This window comes from Dipodomys ordii, unplaced genomic scaffold, assembly GCF_000151885.1.
Source record: "Dipodomys ordii isolate 6190 unplaced genomic scaffold, Dord_2.0 Scaffold30, whole genome shotgun sequence".
Taxonomy (NCBI): Eukaryota; Metazoa; Chordata; class Mammalia; order Rodentia; family Heteromyidae; genus Dipodomys; species Dipodomys ordii.
This window is the reverse complement of record NW_012267246.1, coordinates 11813604-11836448: the sequence shown is the minus strand read 5'-3', so window position 1 is coordinate 11836448 and position 22845 is coordinate 11813604. Positions and strand designations below refer to the sequence as shown.

The following is a 22845-nucleotide window of genomic DNA, read 5'->3' as shown; positions in this document are numbered from 1 at the left end:
CCCAAACCTAATGGGACATGACTCAAAGGAGTCGCGAGCCATACAAGCATAAAGAACAAGTCAGGAAAGGAGGAAAAAACCCACAATGAGCCATTACCCAGTGGGGCTGCAGAACCAACATTTTCTGTGGAGAGAAATTAGTTGCAAAAACAAATCAAGGCTGAGCACAATGGCGCTTGTCTGTAATCCCAGCTACTCAGGGGGCAAAGATAGGAAGAATGTCATTCAAGGGCAGCCCAAGGCAACACCAGCAACAACAAAAAATGGGTTTCTTGCTTTTTTTGTTTTTCTTTTATGGGTATTAGAAATATGGCGACATCAAAGGTACCTTATGGTATTATTAAAATTTTGTAAAAATAAATGAAGAAGTGTAATCTCTTATCTGAACCCAATGGTCACTTCATAGCTCATCTTTACACAGGTATTACACCTCCATACATGATATGCCTCCAGCTCCTCTACATATACAAGAAAATCAACATTACATTATGCTACCTGTTACTGTCCTGAAAGCCAAATACTTCAGGCTGAATAGCTGCCATGTGTTTTAACTAAATACAGAACAATTTTCACAGAAGAAAAGTACCTTGAAAAATTGAAACTTTAAAAGTATCTCAAAATTAAAAACCAGAAAGGAAAAAGAAATTGGAAGGTGGGCAGAATTTTGGAAATTACCTGCTTTGACCTATACTACTGAACATTCAGGAAACCTCAGGGATTGATGGGTTGGAGCTGAAGGAAACCAACTTTAATCTATAACAGAAGGTTCTATTCCTCTTCTCAGAACCAGAGGGGTTTGTCAACTTTCCATTTAAAAGAGAAAATAAAACTTAAGCCAGGAATTAGTAGCTCACGCCTCTAGTCCTACCTACTTAGGTAGCTGAGCTTCAAGGATTGCTGTTTAAAGCCAGCCAGAGCAGGAAAGTCCATGAGTCTCTGATCTCCAATAAACTACTCAGAAAAAGCTGGAAGTGGTACTGTGGCTCAAGTGGTAGAGTGCTAGCTTTGAGCAAAAAGAAGCTCATGGACAGCCCTCAGGACAAAAATCAAAAACAAAAACAAAAAAAACACCCTTAATGTACCAAACCAAATTTTATTGTATGAATCCAAGTTCAATTATCTTTGATGGAAAGTAATTTAAAAAGCCTTTCACAATGCCAGATGTTGGCAATTTATATCTGTAATCCTAGCTACTCAGGAGACTGAGATCTAAGGATCACGGTTCAAAATCAACCCAGGCATCTATGAAGCTCTCATTTCTAGTTAATCAGTAAAAAGCCACAACAGATGTGTGGCTCACACAGTAGAGCACCAGCCTTGAGTTAAAAACCCAAGCAGGAGTGTAAAGCCTTAAGTTCAAACCTAAGAATTAATGAATAAATGAATGAGAGAGAAAGAAAAGAAAGAAAGAGAGGAAGGAAGGAAGGGAGGGAGGGGGAGGAAGGAGGAGGGAAGAGGGAGGGAGGAAAGGAAGAAGGGAAAGAGAGAGGGAGGAGAAAAGCATTACACAGAAAAGACTGGCTGTGGAAGGTGCATAGTTAATAAGATTTGTATCAATGAGAGGAAATGGGTTTGCAAATACTTAAAAGTCCAGATTAGCAAATCTTTCTCTCCCTTCCTGCTGAGCCACTTCCTGCATCTCCTTAATTTTCCAGAGGGTTTTTTTAATATGCAGCCCCATTACTTTAAAAAAAATCCATTTTCATCAAAGTCTATTCCACGTAATTGCTCGCCTTCTAACCAGTTGGGTATGGCCCAGAAACTGGGAGAATGCACCTGTTGTCCTGAGTGGCTTGGGCTGGAGGCTGGCATTCTATTCACTTCTGAAGAATGTTAATTGCGGATACCAGTATGCCAGGTGCACAGAGGGGCAGAGAATGATCAATGAACTCCAGTCACAGATGGAACCAGCTAGAGACTCAGAGAGAGGGCCTCCGTATTGTCATTCTTTGTAATAATCAGCAATTTCACCCTCACAACAGATTTTTTCCAACAGGGCTCAAAGTTCTAAGCTTCTACAATGGTTCTCTGTCCATGTGAAGAAAAAAAAATCCAGAAAGAGAATGTGTCTAATCCTGTTTTGTATGTTGTCATGGAGGGATGGTTTGACCTTGGCTGTCCCTTGTAGCTTGCCTCTCTCCTCTGTCCCTGGGGCAAAGGCTCTAAGTCCCAGGTCAGTTATGGGTGCTGGGTGGGGACCCCCATCTACTCTGCCCTGAGTCACTTCCTTGGCTCCATAGCACACACTGACATCTTCCTGTTTCTTTAGAACACTTTACAATATGAAGCCAGCTCCTACATGGGTCAGCCTCGTTCTGATTCTTCCCTTGGCTCTTCCTGTCCTGTACTGGACTCCACTGCCTACGTGTACTTGGTCACTGCATGAATGCAGCAATGTGAGACATTATCTCCCCTCAGAAACTTTCATATTTGTACATGGTGACTAATTCAGCAATCTTTTTGTTGAACTTTACAATACCACTAGGATATCTTTAGAAAACCATTTTATTTGCAATATGTAGAAAAACTAATTCCCAAGAAAATGTTCCTCTAGTTAGGAGATAGAAGCTGAAAACTATACCAATCAATCCTTTGATAACAGAGTCCCAATTTAAACCTCAGTTCATGAGATGAAAAAGGGAGGGCTAGTTAGGAAGCTGAGATCAGAGGATCATGATTTGAAGCCAGTCTGAGCTGTGCTGGACTTTCTAGCACACAGGCCTAAGTTCAAATCCCAGTATAGGAAAGAAGGAAAGAAGGGAGAGAGGGAGAGAGGGAGGAAACAAACTTCCATGTGTGAACTTAGGAACAGTCTTTAAGCCAGATGTTTTCTTATTTTTCTGCCTTTCCTGTCATTTTTCCATTGGCCCATTGTGGGACTAAGCTTAATTCTGAGAATCTTGTCTTTCATGTAGGGCATGGCTTGTCCAGATTCCCTTCTTTCAAAAGAGCACCTATCTCCCTTCACCCAGCACTCTGGCACCAGAGACATCAATATCACTGGGGAACCCAACACCAAGGCCCTGCCCACTGTGGACCTGAGTCTAAAACCAGCAACTGTGCCTGTCCATGGTAACAGGGGAACCAAGCTGCTGCCTGGTGGGCTCCTCAGGGTAGGGTACCTGAGGTCATACCACGGGTTCAACCATATCCTGTGGGAACCAACTCAGACACCAACATTTTTCCTGGACATCTACATCACTCAATGTCCCGATCTATAAAGGTAAAAGGAAGGGGAAGCAACAGGTCAGTCCAATTCAATCATAAAGCAAATGGAAACAAGGGCGGGCGCAGTGTGTCTGCTGTTCTCTGCCTCCCTTGTCTTCAAAATTAGGCCCCTTCCAACCACGTGAGGATAGAGAGGAAAGCAGACCCACATCACACACCAATTGTGCCAGTGTCCAGATGGGAGACTTCCCGCCTCCAAAACAAACCACAAAAGTAACTCTCTGCTCCTTAGAAGCCATCCAGCCAACTTTGGTGCCTGTGTGAGAGCTGCCCAAGCAGACTGCAGCAACTAGACAGGGAAGTCACTTGCCATGGCTTCAACTGCTTCGATGTACTGGCAGGGCACTGAGAAGTGAAGGTACAGCAATGCCGTCTGGAAAAATTCCATTCCATTCGCTTCTTTAAAGACACTTCTAACATGACTTTTTCTACTTCAAGCTGTGTTAAGAATAGGGGTATAAAAAATACAGGAAAAAAATAATAAAGCAAGCGCTGGCAGACAACAAGTTGTGAAACAGCATGTGGTAAATGGCTGTGGCAATGTCACAGCCTGTGTGCTCCTCTGAGTCACTGGTATGCCAAGGTCTGCGACATGAGAACAACCGCAAGCAGTGTATCTTCAGAGCCAACGCTGTACTCCTCCATCCACCAACCTGAGAGGCAGAGGGTGTACAAGACACACGGCTGAAAGAGTGTTAAACATATTGCCCTCAAGTGTTTAGGGTGAAACATGAAGACATCTAAGAGAGTCCTAGTAACACACAACCATGGGGGCCCTCATTCTGAGATACTTTAAAGTGACAGGTCATAAAAATAAAAGCTATTGCTGGGCATGAGTAGCTCATGCTCGTAATCCTAGCCCCTTGAAAGACTGAGATCTGAGGATCACAGTTTGAAGACAGACAGACAGGAAAGATTGTGAGATTCTCATCTCATGGGGAAAAAGTCAGAAGTAGAAGTAGAGCACTAGCTGTGAATGGAAAAGGCTAAGGGACAGTGCTCAGGCCCTAAGTTCAAGTTCCAGAACCAACACCAGAATGCTTTAAAAAAAAAAAAAAACACAAAAAAAACTACACATTCAATATGAAATCATACTCATAATGATCCAAAGCTTAACAACAATTCTTATTTACTGGGAACTTTGTTCACAGTGTTTTCTACATTGTATCTCAGTTAGTTCCCACAGTTATCCTTCAAAGTGGCTATTACTCTAATTCTAGAGAAATGAAAACAGATATGCAAAGCAGTGATTGGTTTTACAATATAACATAGGTGTTTCTCTAAGCCAGGCCTTCTCTCTCCAGAACCTATAATGATCTCATCAATAAATACACCTTACTAACCCTTAGCACTACCAAAGAGCACGATACACTAAATGAAGAATAAAGGAAGCACTCAATTTGGTAGAAATGAGACAAGACCTTCAGAGCACAGAAGCTGCTACTGGGAACATGGGAAGATTCTAAAAGCGTGTATGGCTATGACATGAGAATTAACAGCTATAATCCAGAAAAAAAAGCCACAAGTAAAGCTGCAATGATGACCAGCCCCACCTTAAACACATGCCCCAGTGGACTCCCTGTTTTCTCTACAATCCCAAGTCTGATCAGTACACAAAATGCACACGGAAAGGGTTGAACCAGGATCACCATTACCAAGACTACTTTGAGTAAGCTATGAACAGGCCGGAACTTTGGCTGATTTCCACACATAGGATAGTAAGTCACAGCCCTCAATTAATCATGTAATCTCTTTAGGAAAACACTGATTAGCAGAGCTGTGTGCAACCATAGATGACAATGACGATGATGATAATGATGGACGTAAAGAATGTCTGGCAATCCTATAAGAGATGTGCTATCACTGTCCCTATTTTACCAGAACAAACTGGGGCTAAAACTCTAAACATCAGTCCAGTGATGTTTTACTCTGGTAACTTTATAATTCTGATAATTCACCATGAGATCTTCCAGCAAATCAAACCACTAGAACTCAACTTGGCAGAAAAAAGAAAAAGAAAATCTGATGATGTAACACTTGGTGAAGGGTCTGTCTAAGTGGTTTAAAATTCCATAATTATGCAAATTAAGGAGACATAAAGAATCAAGATAACTGGGAAAGGCAGGAAGAGAGAGGCAGAGGGCACTAAGTACCTCCCCTGGGAGGGACTCAGCATTGTCTGGGGCAGTACCACAGCTTGGCACAGATGGAACCCAGCCTATGATAGTACTTGATCCCTTTCATTGGATCCATAACTGGACTCCATACTAGACATCCATCAGTACTTATAAGTCCTGGCCAAAAAACAAAAACAAAACAACAGCAACAACAACAAGAAAAACAGTAGCAACAAGCTACTATTTGGATACCAGCCTAAGAGTTCAGTGAATGGAAAGCCTATTGTACCAAATAGCTATGCATCCACCAGTTCCTGTTTAGAGGAAAAACTAAATCATAGATACAAAAGAAAAACCAACACTTCAAGGAATCATGTGGGCTCCAAAGCTAAAGTCAGTTTTCTCTAATATTTCATGGGGAGATACAAATGTACACATGAGGAAAATCAAAGAAAACCTTAAAAGCAAAAACATGCTCACATACACAAAGGCTGACTTGTCATGAAGCTAGCACTGAGGAGGTACACAGTGGGCTGGAAAGCGAGTGGAAGGTTTTCATTCACACTCAGACTCTCTTGACTTCAAGATCCCTGGAGAAATGTAAACTGATTATCAGCAAATACAGCGTTAGATTAATCAGAAAGATGGGCATGGCATTCAGGCTCACCTGGGCAAAAGAGTTGCCATTTTCAGTTCTATGAAAATTTTCAGTTCACACAAACTTTTCAGTGTATTAGCCATCCTTCTTGCAAAACCCCAAATGCAAAATAAGTGGGTTTTTAAAGCAGTTTCTTGTGTAATAAAGCAAGCTCCCACATCTAACCTTGTAACAGAGATAGCTCTATTTATAGTAAGGATACTCTGCAAGTAGTTAACTACCACGAAATAACCATCAATTCTGTGTCCAACATGATGAAAAATGAAGAGGTATTTAATGTATACTTATGCTAATGACTTCACTTTCAAGCTCCTAAGATTTTTTTTTTCAATCAAACTTTTGTTACATTTAAGCCAAGGCAAGGGTTCAACCAAAAGACTTCATCTGGCACAGCTCTTGTGTTCTGGGTTAAAGAGGTAGACCACCCACTATCCCAGTTACTCAGGAGGCTGAGAGCACAGGATCATGGTTTGAAGTCAGTCCAGGACAAAAAGTTTGTGACATTCTGATCTATAATTAACCAGCAAAAAGCCAGAAGTGGAGGCGTGGCTCCAGTGGTAGAGTGCTAGCCTTAGAGTAAAAAAGCTATGGGAATACAAGGCCCTGAGTTCAAGCCCCTCTACCAGCATAAAAAAAAAAGAAAAAAGAAACAGGAAAACCCAGAAGCTCTGCTTTTGAAATTATGGCCTACCTAGCTCATAAAACAAAGCTGTGATACCATTCATGACTTTCCCACATAAACAAAGCCAGAGACAAACTGAGTTTCCTATGATCTGTCATAAAATTCTTACAAATAATGACAGGCCAGTGTTTTAATCTGTCAAGCAACTTTATTAAGCGAAGCCAATGCACCAAATTAAAAAAGAAAAATAACGCTAAGTCCCTGTGTCACTGTGAATGCTGAGTGTTCACAGAAGTGGTGCAGGGGACAGATGAGGAAGTGAGGGAGCATGAGACAGCACTGGGTGGCGTCATTCACTGACTCCCTTCCCTCACCCACTCTCACAGCACAAGGCACACACAGAGGTGAAGAGGAAAGAGAAGAGAGCTGTCCATTCAAACAGCTCCAAAGCTATGGCTGACTCCAAATAGATTCTCTTACGTGTCCTTTTAAGCACACAATGGCTGTTCTCTAGTCATTTCCAGGTCTCCACTAACTTAAGTTAGTGGAGTAAATATTATTGCAAAAGATATTCTAAGTAATTCTGGACAAAACCCATTTCCAACTAGTCTTTCACTGTTGTTATTGATTAAAATGATGGCGCTTCTTTCTAAGCAATTTGTTTTTGCTTACTCTACCTGTTTTCTACAGGCTCATATGGCATTTAACAATTGGAAAATGTAAAAGTTCATTATTCATGTAGGATCATTATGAAAGTTCTTTAGAACTTCAACATGTTTCTGTAAAGTAAACAAGTGTGCTTCAACCATATGATTTGAATTGTTTGCTTTTTATACCAGTACTGGAGCTTGATCTCCATTCTCACTTTGCTTTTCTCCTTCAGGGCTGGTACTCTAACAACTTCAGCCATGTGATCCACTTCTGGCTTTCTGGTAGTTAATTGGAGGTTACAGTATCTCAGATTCATCTGCCTGGGGCTGGCTTTGACCTGGGATCCTTAGATCTTACCTCCTGAATAGCTAGGATTACAGGCATGAGCCACTAGCACCCAGTGTGATTTGAAGTTTTTAAATTGGATAGACGTATAACTAACCACTAAAATGTTAACCACTAGAATGGTAAGAGTTAAAGAAGGACTACCACAGCTGGCAGAGAGGCAAGCTGGTCAGGAGTAGACAGAAATGGCCATCAGGCTGTCTAGAGCTGGATATCAGGCTGGAGGGCTGGCTGTTTCCAGCCACAGCCAACTGCAGAGTAATCTGGGGTGAAGGAAAGATTTACACACAACCAGACTATGGAGTATTACCTCTCCCTTCTCCTCCCAACCCAGAGGAAGGAGGTCAGGATGGACTGCAGTGATCTGGAGGGCTCTGGGAAGAGACAGACCTAGATCCTTCCAGGAAGTGGGGTGTTTGTTTTGGCCAAAGGATTTCACAGGGAACAGAGAAGTGGCCCAAAAGAAAGATGGCATGTGTGGACAGGAAGGAAGGCTGCTCTGCTGCTCTGCCAGTGCTCGGCCCAGACAGGGACATGAAAATAATGAGAGCCACAGCTGCCCTCTACGAATTCCTGACTTCAAGCAAAAGCAGGGAGACTCTGATTGATGGCTCTTTTTCCTAATAATTAGCTCGCTCTCCAATTCCACCTGGCCAAGAAATGAAAACACTTTTGTCTAGGATGTCATAGGTAGATGTAACCTCCAAATAAAAGTAAACCCTGCCCTTTTGTGGCCCCTTCATGACTCATGTTTCATGGAAAATATTGAGAAATATTCCATTAGAAATGAATCTGCTGTCCTAGCATATTGTATGTTTCCTGTGTTTTTCTTCCTTCATTATGGCCAAGGATATTCTCCTGGAAACAAAACCCTTTCTCAACCAAGCATCCATATTCTTCAATGCTAAACTGGTCTTAACTGCTGAGGAGCCTTCAAAGACATCAAGATGAGCTCCTAGGGTCTTTCTAGTGCTGTGACAATGTCTTAGAAAGCCATTAGACTGAAAGATGGAACTACAAACAAGGGGGTGGGCCTTATCTGGTATGGTTTCAAAGTTTCCAGGAAGGGCCAGGAACCAGCCCTACTTTCAACCACCCGCTGTTCCAAAAGCAGTGTCTAGCCTACTGGCCAGTGTTGCCAAAGCAAAGTTAGGAGGTTGACAGTTACAACCATGGCGCAAGCAATGAGTCTGCCTTCCAAATTTCCAGGAAGGCCACCAGCAACCACTTACCTTGCTCACCTTGCCCCAACTCAAAAGCAACCATCAAAAACAAAAACAAACAAAAAGCACACTCCCGTCAGCTGCATTCTGCTAAATTCAGCCCCTACGAAAATTTCACCAGATCCCCTACAATGACTCAATTTCTAGTCCTTTCCTTGGGATTCTGCCTGCCCTGCAGCTGGAGCTGAAGCCCCACGTGGGAACTGCACCCTCTTGGAATCTAAGCCCAATCCTGACTTTGTGCAGAAAGGATTTAGGTTAGAAAGCAATACCTCCTGCATTCCCAGTCCAACCCCAAACCAGAAAGTCCATCTTACTGTATTAACAAGGTGTCCATCGACACTACACACTGCTCTGAGAACCAGCTCTGTCTCTCCCTGACCCTCTCACATGCTACCCAGAATCCTGTTTCTCTTCAACCTGAAACCCACCACGCTCTGGTCACATACCTGAAGAAAATGGGCATCCTCCCACTGCAACCACTGGCTTTTTAAAACTCTGTGCCTGACCTGTTACATGTTAGTGGCAGCCCATGAGTCCAGAGGTGAGGCTCCCACAGCCACAGTCCTTCCCTGACTCTAGCAGCACAGCCCATGGCTTCTGGTTCCTGTTCCTTCTCACTCTGCACTGTGCCATGTCAAGAAACAGGGCCAGGTGCCACCAGGCCCGAAATGAAGATATTAACTAAGAATCTGGATCCTCAGAAGAGAACAAAGACTAGGAAGGCTGGGAGAGACCAAGATAACAGGCTTCACAATTCGACTGCAGTCAAAGCCATTTCTAAAGTCACTGGAAGGGTGTAAGTGTCACTTATCTCCCAGTATCATCATGAATAAATACAGAGCTCCCTTTGTGAACGCAGCAATATACTTGCAACATTTCCTGCCGAGTGCACCCGCTCCTGACATGCACTCAGAAGATAAAAATGAGGGAGAGGTTAACTCCATGAATACACACACGCATGTATACACACACATACATTTATATACCCACGCTTATCCAAAACTGAACTCAAGGCGGGCACTGGTAGCGAATACCTGTAATCCTACTTACTCAGAAGACTGCAGTTCAAAGTCAGCTTAAGAAGACAAATCCTAGAGACTCTTAGCTTCAATAAACCAGAAAAAATAAAACAAACCAGGAAGTGGGACTTTGACTCAAGTGGTAGAGAGCCAGACTTCCTTAATTAAAATGCCAAGCAAGAACACAAAGCCCTGAGTTCAAGTCCCAGTGCCAACACACACACACACACACACACACACACACAAAAGGAAGTGAACTCAGCTGATTTTGAAGGCTGGATTTCATTTCTGCTGATCCATGGAGCAATTTGCTTTTATGGCTTCTAAGCCTCATGTTGACTTGTACAGGGACACATAGTCTACCTATAAATTCACGGGACTCTAACACTACCATAAGCAGAAGATAAACTGCTTTCTTACTGGGTGAGAAATTTGCTTTGTTCCACATAGGTAGCTTTCCATCTGGTTTTCCTACAGAATTGTTTTTAAAAGAGATACAAAGTAGATGTCAACAATATTCATTTATTATAGTACTATAAATAGGCAGAAGATTCCATCTCTTATACGACTTTAAAGTATTTCCTCTCTTCTTGAGGTTATTTTTCATTAGCAAAGAATGGGTTTCATTTTTAAGTGGTTTCAAATACCAACGATCAATTTCAGGGACACTATGGTTAGAGAAATGGAGTCGGCAGAAATCATTAATCAATGATTTAATCATTCAGCTTAAATACAATTCAAACTCATCAGGCTTGGGTCTTCAAAAATCTATTCTTTTAAGTTTAGGTGGTTTTTTTTTATTTTTTATAAATACAGAAGTACTGCCCACAAAGCATGCTGTCTTGTTAGGCAAAGCAAGTTCCACATGAGACGCAAGTAAAACTGACGGTCATTTCCTCTCTTTTTTTTTTCCCCCCACACTGGTAAGCCAGTCCCACTAATACAAATAATCCTCTGCTCAGATTCTGCTTCAATCAATAATTAGCACAGGCCAATTCAATATTTGGGACATAATCCCAATCACTGTCAGAAAGAGCTACCCTGTCACAAGCCATGCCTTCTAACAATGTTTATAGACCAATCACAGATCTGCAGTGACTTTCCACCCAGAATTCTACAGGAGCCAAAGTTACTTCACCCATTTCTCTCTGAAAAAAAAAAAATGTAAAGGAACAGCATAAGGCTGGGAAGGTGGCTCAGTGGTAGAGCGCTTGCCTTGCATGCCTGAGGCCCTGGGTTGATTCCTCAGCACCACATAAGCAAAAAGAAAGAAGCTGGAAGTGGCGCTGTGGCTCAAGTGGGTAGAGCACTAGCCTTGAGCTGAAGAGCTGAGGGACAGTGTCCAGGCCCAGAGTTCAGGCCCCATAACCGGACGCAAAAAAAAAAAAAGAAACAGCATGAGTATTCCATGAACGTCTTTGGCGTTGCATCTTCAACCCATGCCCAGCCTCCCCTACACCTGCGGCTGATCTAGGTGAGAAGATTTGGGAACAGGCTCAGTGTGGTCTGGACCTACTGACCCCTCAGGGTTCTTAATCATTCTGATGAAGCCAGTTGCCATTATTAAAGTCCTTTACCCCATCTGCTAAACAAGATATCCATTTAACAGAAAACAAGAGAAATTTTCTACTAATAGCCACCCCCTACCAAAGTAAGTGGTACCAGTAACCACTCAACTACACCTGTTGCAGATCTACCTGCGCCTATGCTTTACAACAACTGGACCCCTGGCTCACACCCTCACTTTAGAAACTTGAGAGGCCAGGGCCCATGGACATAGCAAAGCCACAACTAAATCCCAGATCCACAGAAACTGACATCATGCATGGGGGTGTTATAGGCATCTATAATTTGAGGTGATTTGTTAGCAGTAAATAAGATCTAGATTTTGCTAGTAAGCTTATCATTTGTATATTAGACTATTTGACAGGGGAAAAAAAGAACAGATATATTTTATTTCTAGAAGAAAGTCAGATAGATGCACCAGAAAGAAAAAAAAACTTCTTTATATTCCTTTTTCAAAACAATAAGGGATAAACACTTTGCTTCAAATAGTTAGCAAAACTTTCCTTACCCTGGATGCACTGAAGAGTCCCGTCCTCAGCTCGAATTGTGAAAGTCTCTCCTGGATTGACTTGAACGAGAATAACCTGCCAAAACAACACCACAAGTTCAGTTTATTACTAGAGCACTGGGGGCTTCAAGCTTCATCACCTTCCCTGAGGGGCCAGGGAGTATGGAGCACACATCCTATACCAGCAGAAAGCACAGAGTATCCATCTTAAATGCTGCTCACATTTGCATTGAAAAACTGAATTTGTCGACATTGCTTAGGTTAAATAGCTTTAAAAAACTCAATCGTAAGTAAATTTTTTCTTTTGAAAGCACACTATTTTTTCTCACTAATGAGTATAGACACAAGACTTAAAGAAACAAGCAATGAGCTGAAGAGCGCAAGGACAGTGCCAGGCCCAGAGTTTGAGCCCCATGACCAACAACAAAAAAAAAGAAAAAAGAAACAAGTGAAGAACTATACTTTCAAAGGTAAACTTTGAAATGGGGCTTTGGCCTAACAACTGATTTCTGCTTCCTACCATAACCTGGGCTATTTGATTCTACTATGTAACAATAGCAAGTAATTCACAGAAATAAAAGGGCTCAGCTGGGCCTATAATCCTGACTACTCAGGAGGCTAAGATGTGAGGATTGTAGTTTGAAGCCAGCCCGAATAGGAAAGTACATGAAACTTGTATGTCCACGAAGCAGCAAAAAAGTAGAAGTGAAGCTAGAGCTCAAGTGGTAGAGTGTCAGCCTTGAGTGAAAAAGTGGCCAGGCCCTGAGTTCAAAGCCCCAGTACCAACATCCACTACCACTCCCCCCCCCAAAAAAAATCAATTTTATTTATCTGTCTTACAAAACTCCTTATTGAGATCAAAGTAATTTCATCTTTTTTTTTTTTTTTGGTCCGGTCATGGGGCCTGAACTCTGGGCCTGGGCGCTGTCCCTCAGCTCTTCAGCTCAAGGCTAGCGCTCTACCACTTGAGCCACAGCACCACTTCCAGCTTTTTTCTTTTTGCTTATGTGGTGCTGAGGCCTCAGGCATGCAAGGCAAGCGCTCTACCACTGAGCCACCTTCCCAGCCCCTCATTACATCTTTAAAAACTAAATCATTACTATTTTTGTATTTCACCTTTTCTACTCATTCACCTTAGAATTCACTGCTGAGAAAAAAAAAAAAAGAATTCACTGCTGAGATTTTATGTTTAACATTAGAAAATAGATGAATTCGGGGAAGAAAAAACATCAGGACTACTCAAGGAAAAGCAGTGTAAGACTTATCCCTGGCAATTCTCATTATTTTGGCTGATAAGTTATTTGAAGGTAATTTATTTTTTCTGGACAATAGGAATGTCAATAATCTTTCAGGCTTCAACATTCAAACTCATACCAATACAAATACCAAATGCCATTAGAAGACCTCAAGAAGAAATCTTGTCAGATCTTCAACACAACTGAAAACATGTCCATTGCTTTCCTGTAAGTTCACTTTTAGTCATTCTTTTAACTCAGGAAGTCACCTGAGTTTTTTGGGGGGGCGTTGAGTTTTTGCAGGGGGGTGAAGGGTTGTTTTTGTTTTTGCCAGTCCTGAGGCTTGAACTCAAGACCTGGGCACTGTCCCTGAGTTTCTTTTGCTCAAGATTAGCACTCTACCACTTGAGCTAGCACTGACTTCCAGCTTTTTCTGTTCATGTGGTACTGAGGAATCAAATCCAGTTTCATGCACTCTACCACTAAGCCACACTCCCAGCCCCTTACCTGAGTTTAAAAACAACAACAGCAACAACAACAAAACTTTGTTTTTACATATAGAGTACACTTTACTATAATGGCATAAACCACACTGCATCGATTACTTCTTTTTTTCCATGTATACATGTATCAATGATATAACAAGTATACATTTATCATAACACTAAATTCTTTGTTACAACAGTTCAAGGATCATGTGAGGAAGTAACATAGAAATCTTTTCATTTTCATGTCTTCTTCCACTCTTTGTTCCCCCGTCTTCCAAATGCCTTATTTGAATTAGGGAAGGGAAGGGGAACAACAGAATGTGGGACAAAGGATAAGGGAGAAAACAATACAACAGCAATATACACAAGGCAATATGTTGGAAATGATCTGTATAACTTCCAGGGGGTGAGGGGGAGGGAAAGTAGGAGAAAAATGAGGGATGGGGTAACAAGTTTGACAAGGAAAGTGCTCATTACCTTACGTATGTAACTGTAACCCCTTTACACATCACCTTGACAATCAAAAATAAATGAAATTTAAAAAAAAACCCACACTTCAACAAGGAAAATCATACTTTTTTAAAAAGTCCTTAGACAAATACTAGCATCACCCTAAAAGAGCAAAATCCCTCTGCTCTGTGTCTAAAGCTCTAGGGATAAGCTCATAATAAATGTCTGTGGAGTTAGTCAGGGGAAAAAAAAATGATAGACATCAAAACTCTGGGTCCCAGATTCTCTTTGACAAATCTCAAACTTATTTACTCTCTCCTACAAATTGTCAGACAATGTGTCCTCAACCCTAGGGTTGTCAGAAAGTTCTAGGAGAAAAAAGAGAGGATTTGTGAATGTGGGGTATGCTCTGGATTGTCACACTGTCTGCCTACCATACTACACAGAAAGGGCCTGTGACCAGTCCTCAGCCATCACTGTCACCAAGGCCAGAGTGAAAGCACTGGCCCCCTCTACTCCTGACCACTGCCCCACTTCCTCAAGGGAGAAAAATAAAGGGAAGAGGGCTTTTAAGCATCCCTAAAATACCTCTCTTCAGATGTCTGGTACGAGTAATTTTCACTGCTGCTGAGTTGCTATGGCAACCAGATTGTGATCTCCCAAGGTCCCTCAAAAACCAAGCAAATCTCCTGTGTCCCAATACCAATTTCTTTTAGTAAGAGCAAAAGGTCACTATTTGAATAAATGGTATTCATCTTGGCACCAAGAGATATTTTTATTTTAAGAAGAAAGCACTGCATTGTACCAAGAGAAGCTGAGTACCTTGCAGCTTTTGCTGTCAATAAGCAGAGGAAAAAATAAAGTTTTAACACACCAGCCCAATGAATGGTCTGGACAACAGACATGAATGGGTCAGCAGCAGCCCCAGGCATCTGTAGTCTTGAAGACAGGAGTCATGCCCTGGCAGACAGGGAGCACTTAATCTCTGTATCACACAAGTCTCAGTCAGTACCCCTTCCATCCTTCACATGCAGAGATAACTGTTACAAGGTTCTCTTAAACACAGAATATAAAATATGACCTTGCTGTCCAAACCACATCACCTTTTCTTATGGTAGGGGGCAGGGAGCAGGGAGGGGAGGGGATGCTGGGGCTTGAACTCAAGGCCTCATTAAGAGGTTTTTGTTCAACACTGGTGCTCTATCACTTAAGCCACACCTACACTTCTGGCTTTTTGCTGGCTAATTGGAGATAAGAGTCTTGATCTGTCTGCATAGGCTGACTTCAAACTGCAATCCCCAGATCTCAGACTCCTGAGTGGCTTGGATTACAGGTGTGAGCCAAGAGCACCTGGCTTACATATGTGTTTTGTTTTCGTTTTTGTTGTTGTTTCTATTTTATTTGCTAGAAGAGAAGGGAAAGCTACTTTTGCAACTTAAACTTTGGGAGGCTGACTGATCAGAACAATAGTATCTAAGACTACCTCTGAAGGCAAATTCTGACTTAAGCTTCAAATGAAAACACCACCAACCACCTGCCACCTGTGACATGTCAGCATATCAAAAACCTTTGTGTGGGGGCTGAAGGAGACACATATGTTTGCCTCCTTCTGAGAAGTTCAATTGGTCCCCAGACAAACAAGACATAAGGAGCACAGGGGGAGGAGAGCTCATCACACTTCAGTGGCTTTCAGGGGCTGTGAAATGTGTCTTCCTTAAACCTGTTTCCTGTACAAATGAACACCTATGGCTTGGAGCCAATATTTACTATTGTCCACAAATGACTTTAAGAAAAAAAAAGATATAGTATATCCTAAAGGCTGCAAAAGAGTTTCATGTGAGCAAATGTTTTGTCCAAGTGATCTCATAAAATGTATTTATTTCCTGTATCTCTGGGGATCAAACCCAGGGTCTCCCTCAAGCTAGGCAAGTGCTCTAACACTGAGTATACTCTCAACTCTGCAACAGCTTTTTTTTTTTTTTTCCGGTCAGTCGTGGGGCTTGAACTCTGGATCTGGGCGCTGCCCTGGGTCTGGGAGCTGTCTCTCAGCTCTTCAGCTCAAGATGAGCACTCTACCACTTGAGTCACAGCATCACTTCTAGTTTTCTGGTGGCTAATTTGAGTAAGAGTCTCAAGGACTTTCCTGCCCGGTATAACTTTGAACCATGATTTTCAGATTCAGCCTCCTGAGTAGCTAGGATTACAGGCGTGAGCCACCAGCACTGGGCTGCAACAGCTTTTAAACTAACCCTTTCCAACAGGCACTGGCGGCTGACGACTGTAATATTAGTTAAGCAGGCAGCCAAGATCTGAGGATTGCTATTCAAAGCCAGTCTGGAAGGAAAGTCAGTGAGAGACTCTTACCTCCAATTAACCTCCAATTTACCACTTACATGGTAAAGCACAAGCCTTAAATGAAAAAGCTCAGGGACCATACTAAGGACCCTGAATTCAAGCCCCAGTACTGGCACAGGCATGGACACACGGACGGACACACTGACACACGGACACGGACACACACACACACACACACACACACACACACAAAGCAATCATCTTTTGTTCAGAGAAAAACTGAATGAGGATTGATTTGCTGGTTGGTTGATTGGCTGATTGATTGCCTCCATCCATACCCACCTCTGTACTCTGATATCTGTGCTTCAAAACACAGCAATCCCTAGATGACATTGAAAAGTAAGCACTGTTCGTTTTCTGAACCCCATCTCTTTTTTCCAAATAAAGTTTTCTTTATTTTTCTTTTATTGGGAAGTGATAGCAAATCTTTGCGGCAATAATATCCCACATCCCAGATTTAAAGACATGAGCAGATAGAGTAGAAAGTCATTTGCAAGACAGTGGCTAAACACCACCTGTGTGTTCTGCTCCGTTTCTGCCCTGCCCCACCCCCCCCCCAAAGCTTCAGGCAAAGCCCACAGGAAAGGAACACAAGACCAGAGGCTTCCACAGGACATAAACATTAGGCCAGTCTGTTGCTAACACAACTGAAAGGATAAATGTTCTCATTCTCAATCTTCCTGAACTCAAGGTCTCTTTCTAATGGTTCCATAAGTGTTTTGTACTCTCTCAAAAAGCTCAAAAGCTGTTTCCCTCAACAGACTATTTCACATCTGTCAGATGAAATTTGCATGATGTAAACTGCTTTATTAAAACCCTTTCTGCCCAGGTTTTTCCCACCTTATAATGACTATAAAAATAGTTCCTACTTATTGAACATGTATGGTCTGCAAGGTAGACAAACCAGACTTTTACAGATGGGAAAACTGAGGCTCAGAAACACAAAAATCTTATCCAAAGTCACCAAACTTTAATATATCTGTCTGAGCTAAACTGGGACCCAGCCTGGCAGGGCAAAAATACATGTTCCCCTATTTAGTACCACCTCCTCCCATTCCAGTAAGCCTGAGTTTCTCACAAAGCCCTCTCGATCAAGATCCTTCAAAAATCTGCCACAGTGGAAGAAGGCAGTGAATTGAATTCAAGGCACAACCAACACTAACTGGTACAAGCTCCCTTTTTGAGAGTTGAGGCTCATTTCCTGACGCAGAGGCCCTGCCCCAATTAGGGCATGGCATGGAGGTGGTGAAGGACTCTCTCTTATACACAGGGCAGGAGGCATTCTCCTGAAGTCTCATAAAGGATTCATTCCCATGAAGTCATTCTCAAGTTCTGTCATTCCTCCAGATAATCACTCTAAAGCTACAATAACTGCACACCAATCTTCATGGCCAAATAGTAAACACAAGGCAAAGATAATTTAAGGTTTTCCCCTAAAACAAAAAGGACTGGCATGGGAACTGAAGAGCAAGCAGCTGGGCCAAGTGGAATATTGGTTTTTTTGTTTGTTTGTTTTTGTCAGTCATGGGGCTTGAATTCTGGGCCTGGGCATGTCCCTGTGCTCTTCAGCTCAAGCCAAGTGCTCTACCACTTGAGCCACAACACCATGTCCGGTTTTCTGGTGATTAACTGGAGATAAGAGTCTCATGGACTTTTCTGCCCAGGCTGGCTTTGAACTGTGATCCTCAGATCTCAGCCTCCTGAGTAGCCAGGATTACAGGCATGAGGCACCAGGGCCTAACAAACGGGATACTTTTATGTGCTAAAATTATACAACTTAAGAACTGCAAAAGACAAACGCGCACAAGAGTTCAACAAGTGGATTTCAGCAATCTCCATGTCCCAGATAGCCCAGAATTCCTATAGGCACTGCAGACAAAGCCTTAGCAACACCAAGTTCTGACCACCTTTGCCCAGGATGGGGAAGGGAAGTCATTTAAAGAAACGAAGCATTTATAGGCCATGGCAACGAAAGTGAGAAGGCAGAATATAAGAAGGACATTTCAACTCTAATTGTACACTGCCTTGAAGAAGAAAAAAAAAAAGATTCTATTACAAAAAGAGCTGCTCTGTGCTGAGAATGTAAACACAGCATTCACTTAAATGGAAAAGAAATGTATAATGTAACCTAGCAGGCCCAAACTAAGTTAAAAGAGTCTTTTAAGAGAATCACCAACACTTGAATCTAAAGTTTCAACTACACAACTTTCAAAAGACCAAACTCCCAAGTACGCTTCAGTATGGTTTGTCCCCAGCTAAGAATAACAGCTATCAAATGCCCACATGCACTGGAGCACCATCTTGTCTACTCAAATCACTTCAGTAAATGCATTTTTCAGGGAAAAGTTAAGTACCAAAAAGATCAGTCATCATCCTTTAGTTAAAAGTACTCTCAGGGGGTTGGAGGCCTGGCTCAGGTGGTAGAGCACCAGTCAATGAGCAACATATCAGATACCCAGTTTAAGACAAAAAAAAAAATTTTAATGTTGGTAGGATATTGATCAGTATTACACTGAATTTGTAGATAGCTTTGGGAAATATAGCCATTTTCATGATGCTACTTCTCCCAATCCAGGAGCATGGGAGGTTTTTCTACTTCCTTAAACCTACTTTAATTTCCTTTTTTTAAGTTTTTAAAGTTTTCTCCAAAAGGCCCTTGGCCTCTTTGGTTAAGTTTATTCCTAGGTATTTTATTTTTTTTAGAGGCTATTACAAAAGGAGTTGCAATTATTTTAGCCTTGCTCTTCTTATTGTTGGCATACAGAAAAGCTACTGATTTTTGTGGGTTAATTTTATACCCTGCTACTTTGCCAATATTTTGGATCAGCTCAAGTAATTTGTGAGAGGAATCTATGGGGTTCTTTAAATACAGGATCATGACATCTGCAAAGAGGAAGAGTTTTACTTTATCTTTTCCTATTTGAATCCCTTTTATGTGTTTCTTGCCTTATTGCTCTGGCTAAGAATTGCAATACAATATTGAAGAGAGTGGAGAAAGTGGACATCCTTGTCTCATTCCTGATTTTAGAGGAAATGGTTTTTAACTTTTCACTCTTAAGCATATTGCTGGCTTTAGGTTTGTCATATATGGTCTTTATTATATTGAGGAACATTCCATGGATTCCTAGTTTCTCCAGAGCTTTCATCATAAAAGGGTGTTGGATCTTGTCAAATGCTTTTACTATCATCTATAGAGATGATCATGTGATTCTTGTTCTTGTTCCTACTGATGTGTTGAATTACATTAATTGACTTAGATATTTATGATCCAGCAATCTCATTCCTGGGCATTTATCCAAATAATCACAAACAAGGTCACACTAAAGCTACCAGCACAACTATGTTAACTGCAGCATTATTCACCATAGCTAAGATGTGGGACCAATTCAGATGCCCTTCAATAGATGAATGGATCAAGAAAATGTGGTATATATACACAATGGAATTCTATGCTTTTATGAGAAAGAATGGCATCACCCCATTCATAAGGAAATGGAAAGACTTGAAAAAATCATATTAACTGAAGTAAGCCAAACCAAAGAAACACAGGCTCCATGGTTTCCCTCATTTGTAATAATTAGTCTATGTCTAGGATAGTTCTAGCAGGGGATCATAACAGCTCAATAGCTATGTACATGAGCATATAAAATGATGCTAATTGAAATGACCTCCAAACTACAGGTCTCTTTTTGGTTGCTGACCTTGTTGTCCTCAATGTATTGTATCAAGTTCTTTCTTTTTATTTTATTTAATTTTATTTCATTTTCCTTTTTCCTTTCACTGTCTCAGATTCTGGTACCCTGCATCTTGAACATACACTTGTCTGATTTGGGGAAGGGAATAACAAAATGGTGAAACAAAGGACAAAGGTTGACCCAAGGCAACAATGATACTTACAAGACACATACTGGAAGTGAACTTTACAACTTGGGGAGAGGGAAGGGATAGTGGGAGAAAAACAAAGAAGTGGGTAACAATGTACAACAAGAAATGTACTTATTACATTAGTTATGTAGCTATACCTATGTGCTACACAGAGGTACAGCACCTTCACAATAAAATGCAATAAAATAACAGGTTCATTGAGAACACACTTGAGTCCCTGCTATCACCATTTCTGGCTCATCTTCATTCCTAAGATTGATCAATATTGATTAATTCCTATTGCTCAAACCATACAGCAGTGTCTGCAGGTCACAGTTCTGGGAATCAGCAGTCCTACCTTGACAATGCACACTGAAACTAGCCTATCTCATTTCAGATGCAACTACCTGGTATCTGGTTTTGATCCAATGAGACAGAGCAATATAATCCCCACTGACAAGCCACCTGACACCTCACAGCAGTGGATCTCAAAGCCATTGAAGAAATATTAAACCGCCTATGTTCCAATATTCCACTGCTTTTAGAATCCATTTTAATGCCAACCATATATGTATTCATGCAACATTGTTCTTCCCTTTCAGATAATATGCGCAGAAAGAATATTCCCATTCTTCTGCTTCCGTTTCTAACTTTTGTTGATGGATACGCTACAGGTAACTGCTCTTCAGGGCAACAGTTTTCCAACAACTTGAAATTAATACTACGGTTGCCTCATACTCTGTGTCCTTTAACATAATTTGGGGGAGCAGGATTAGAAGGATCTGAGAGAAGCAATAAATAGCAAGACCTTTCCTACCCACATTACACAGAACATCCCCCTACTCAGGCCTTGACTTTGTACTGGTTCCATTGCCCTTATGTAAGTCAACCCAATGCAATTATTGACACCTTGATTATTCGACTCAACTAACATATGCTGACATATGCATCAGGCACTTTTTACAAAGCAAGCACTGCTGATCAATTTTATGTTGACAACAATGAAATTACACCTGGCATATGAGTTGGTTCTATAGTGGAGAAATATGATTATAACAACAAAAGAGCAGAAGAAATTGTCATTGGAGCGCATTTAAGGAGGGAATTGGTGGCTGGGAATGTAGCTCAGTAGAACACTTGCATAGCATGCACAGTAAAGGAGGGAAGAGAGAGGAAGAGAGAGAGGGAGGGAGGGAGGAAGAAAGAGAGGGAAGGAGGGAAAAGAGAAGATAGAAGAGAAAGGAATGACAGAAGGAAAAGAGGGAAGGAGGGAGGAAAAAAGGATGGCTCACAGTAGATTACTAAAGAGGCAACCACACAAGTACATACACAAAGACTACAGGGTATGATGCATTCCAACAGCTAAAATTTCAATGTGGCTACAGTGGTACAGGCATGGGATGAAGAGCCAAAGTTGAGGCTGCAGAGACAGACCAAACTGTACAAGGCCCTGGGTTCAATCCTTAGCATGGGGGGAGCGGGGGGCAGGGAGAATAGCTAGTGTCTTCAGATTCTCAGAGTACTAGAGTTGTCTCTGTTGAACAGCTTGGACTCAGGTGGGACTCACACTGAACTCTCAAAGCAGCACAGTCCTGAGTGTCTATCCCCATGTACACAGAGAAACTTGTACAAATTAACTGATCGTTCCAATTCCTGCCCCTTCAGGACCATGTCCAAAGACAGGGCTGACACTAGTCTCTGCAAAATGTGAAGGAAAAAAAATGTGATCAAGTTTTTCCAGCCTGCCCCCCCACTCCTCCCCACAGGCCCTCAGCACACACAAGCACAGAGCAGATTCTATACACGTCTAATTGAGGGCCAAGTTTATGCGCCATGACATCAGTGCAGCACAATGAGCCAAGTTTAAACTCCATCTGGGACAAATAATGTCCAGGCACACTGTGACTTCTTTTGTTTATCTCCACTGACTAAATATGTCTTGGTGGTAAATGAACTAACTCTAAGATTTATTTCCCAAGGCCTCCAAAACAATATTCTGCACCCTGAAGCAACTCCCTGCCTCTAGTTCTCTTTCCAAGACTATGCGTAAGTGGTTTTTAACAGAACACATGATTCTGAAACATATTATTAACAGGGCGAGAGGAAAAGTCCAAGCAACCCTACAGCAATCTGAGACAAAGAAAATGAGAGCCCACTGGCAATCGGGTGCTGCGCGTGGCTTGTGTACAAGGCCTGCATGGTTTGCATTCTGGGTCCCCTTGAAAGCCAGAAAGTCAAAATGAGCGACCCAAGACATGCTTGTGCACCTAATGCCTATTTCCTTTCTTTGCAAAGAGTAAACTCGGTTGATGGTTGTATTCTGGCTTTGCTTAAAAGAAATAATTCTCACTTGGGAATACAAATCAAACAACTCATGGGTTCAAATCTTCCAACAAGTTTCATGATTTCTTAAATCTCAAAAGCTACCAAGAGTGGGGTTTGAGGAAGAAATGACAAGCAGAATGCACACACACACACAGACACACACACAGACACACACACACACAGACACA

At 41.8% G+C, this 22845-nt stretch overlaps 1 protein-coding gene across 1 annotated transcript in view; it reads right to left on the bottom strand.

The window, feature by feature from the left end:
* Nucleotides 1-22845, bottom strand: part of Fndc3b (fibronectin type III domain containing 3B) — a 225779-nt gene that overhangs the window by 188707 nt on the left and 14227 nt on the right. Inside the window, exon 2 of the mRNA XM_013016157.1 lies at nucleotides 11941-12016. Coding sequence (XP_012871611.1) covers nucleotides 11941-12016 — 76 coding nt within the window. The remainder of the gene's footprint in view (nucleotides 1-11940; nucleotides 12017-22845) is intronic.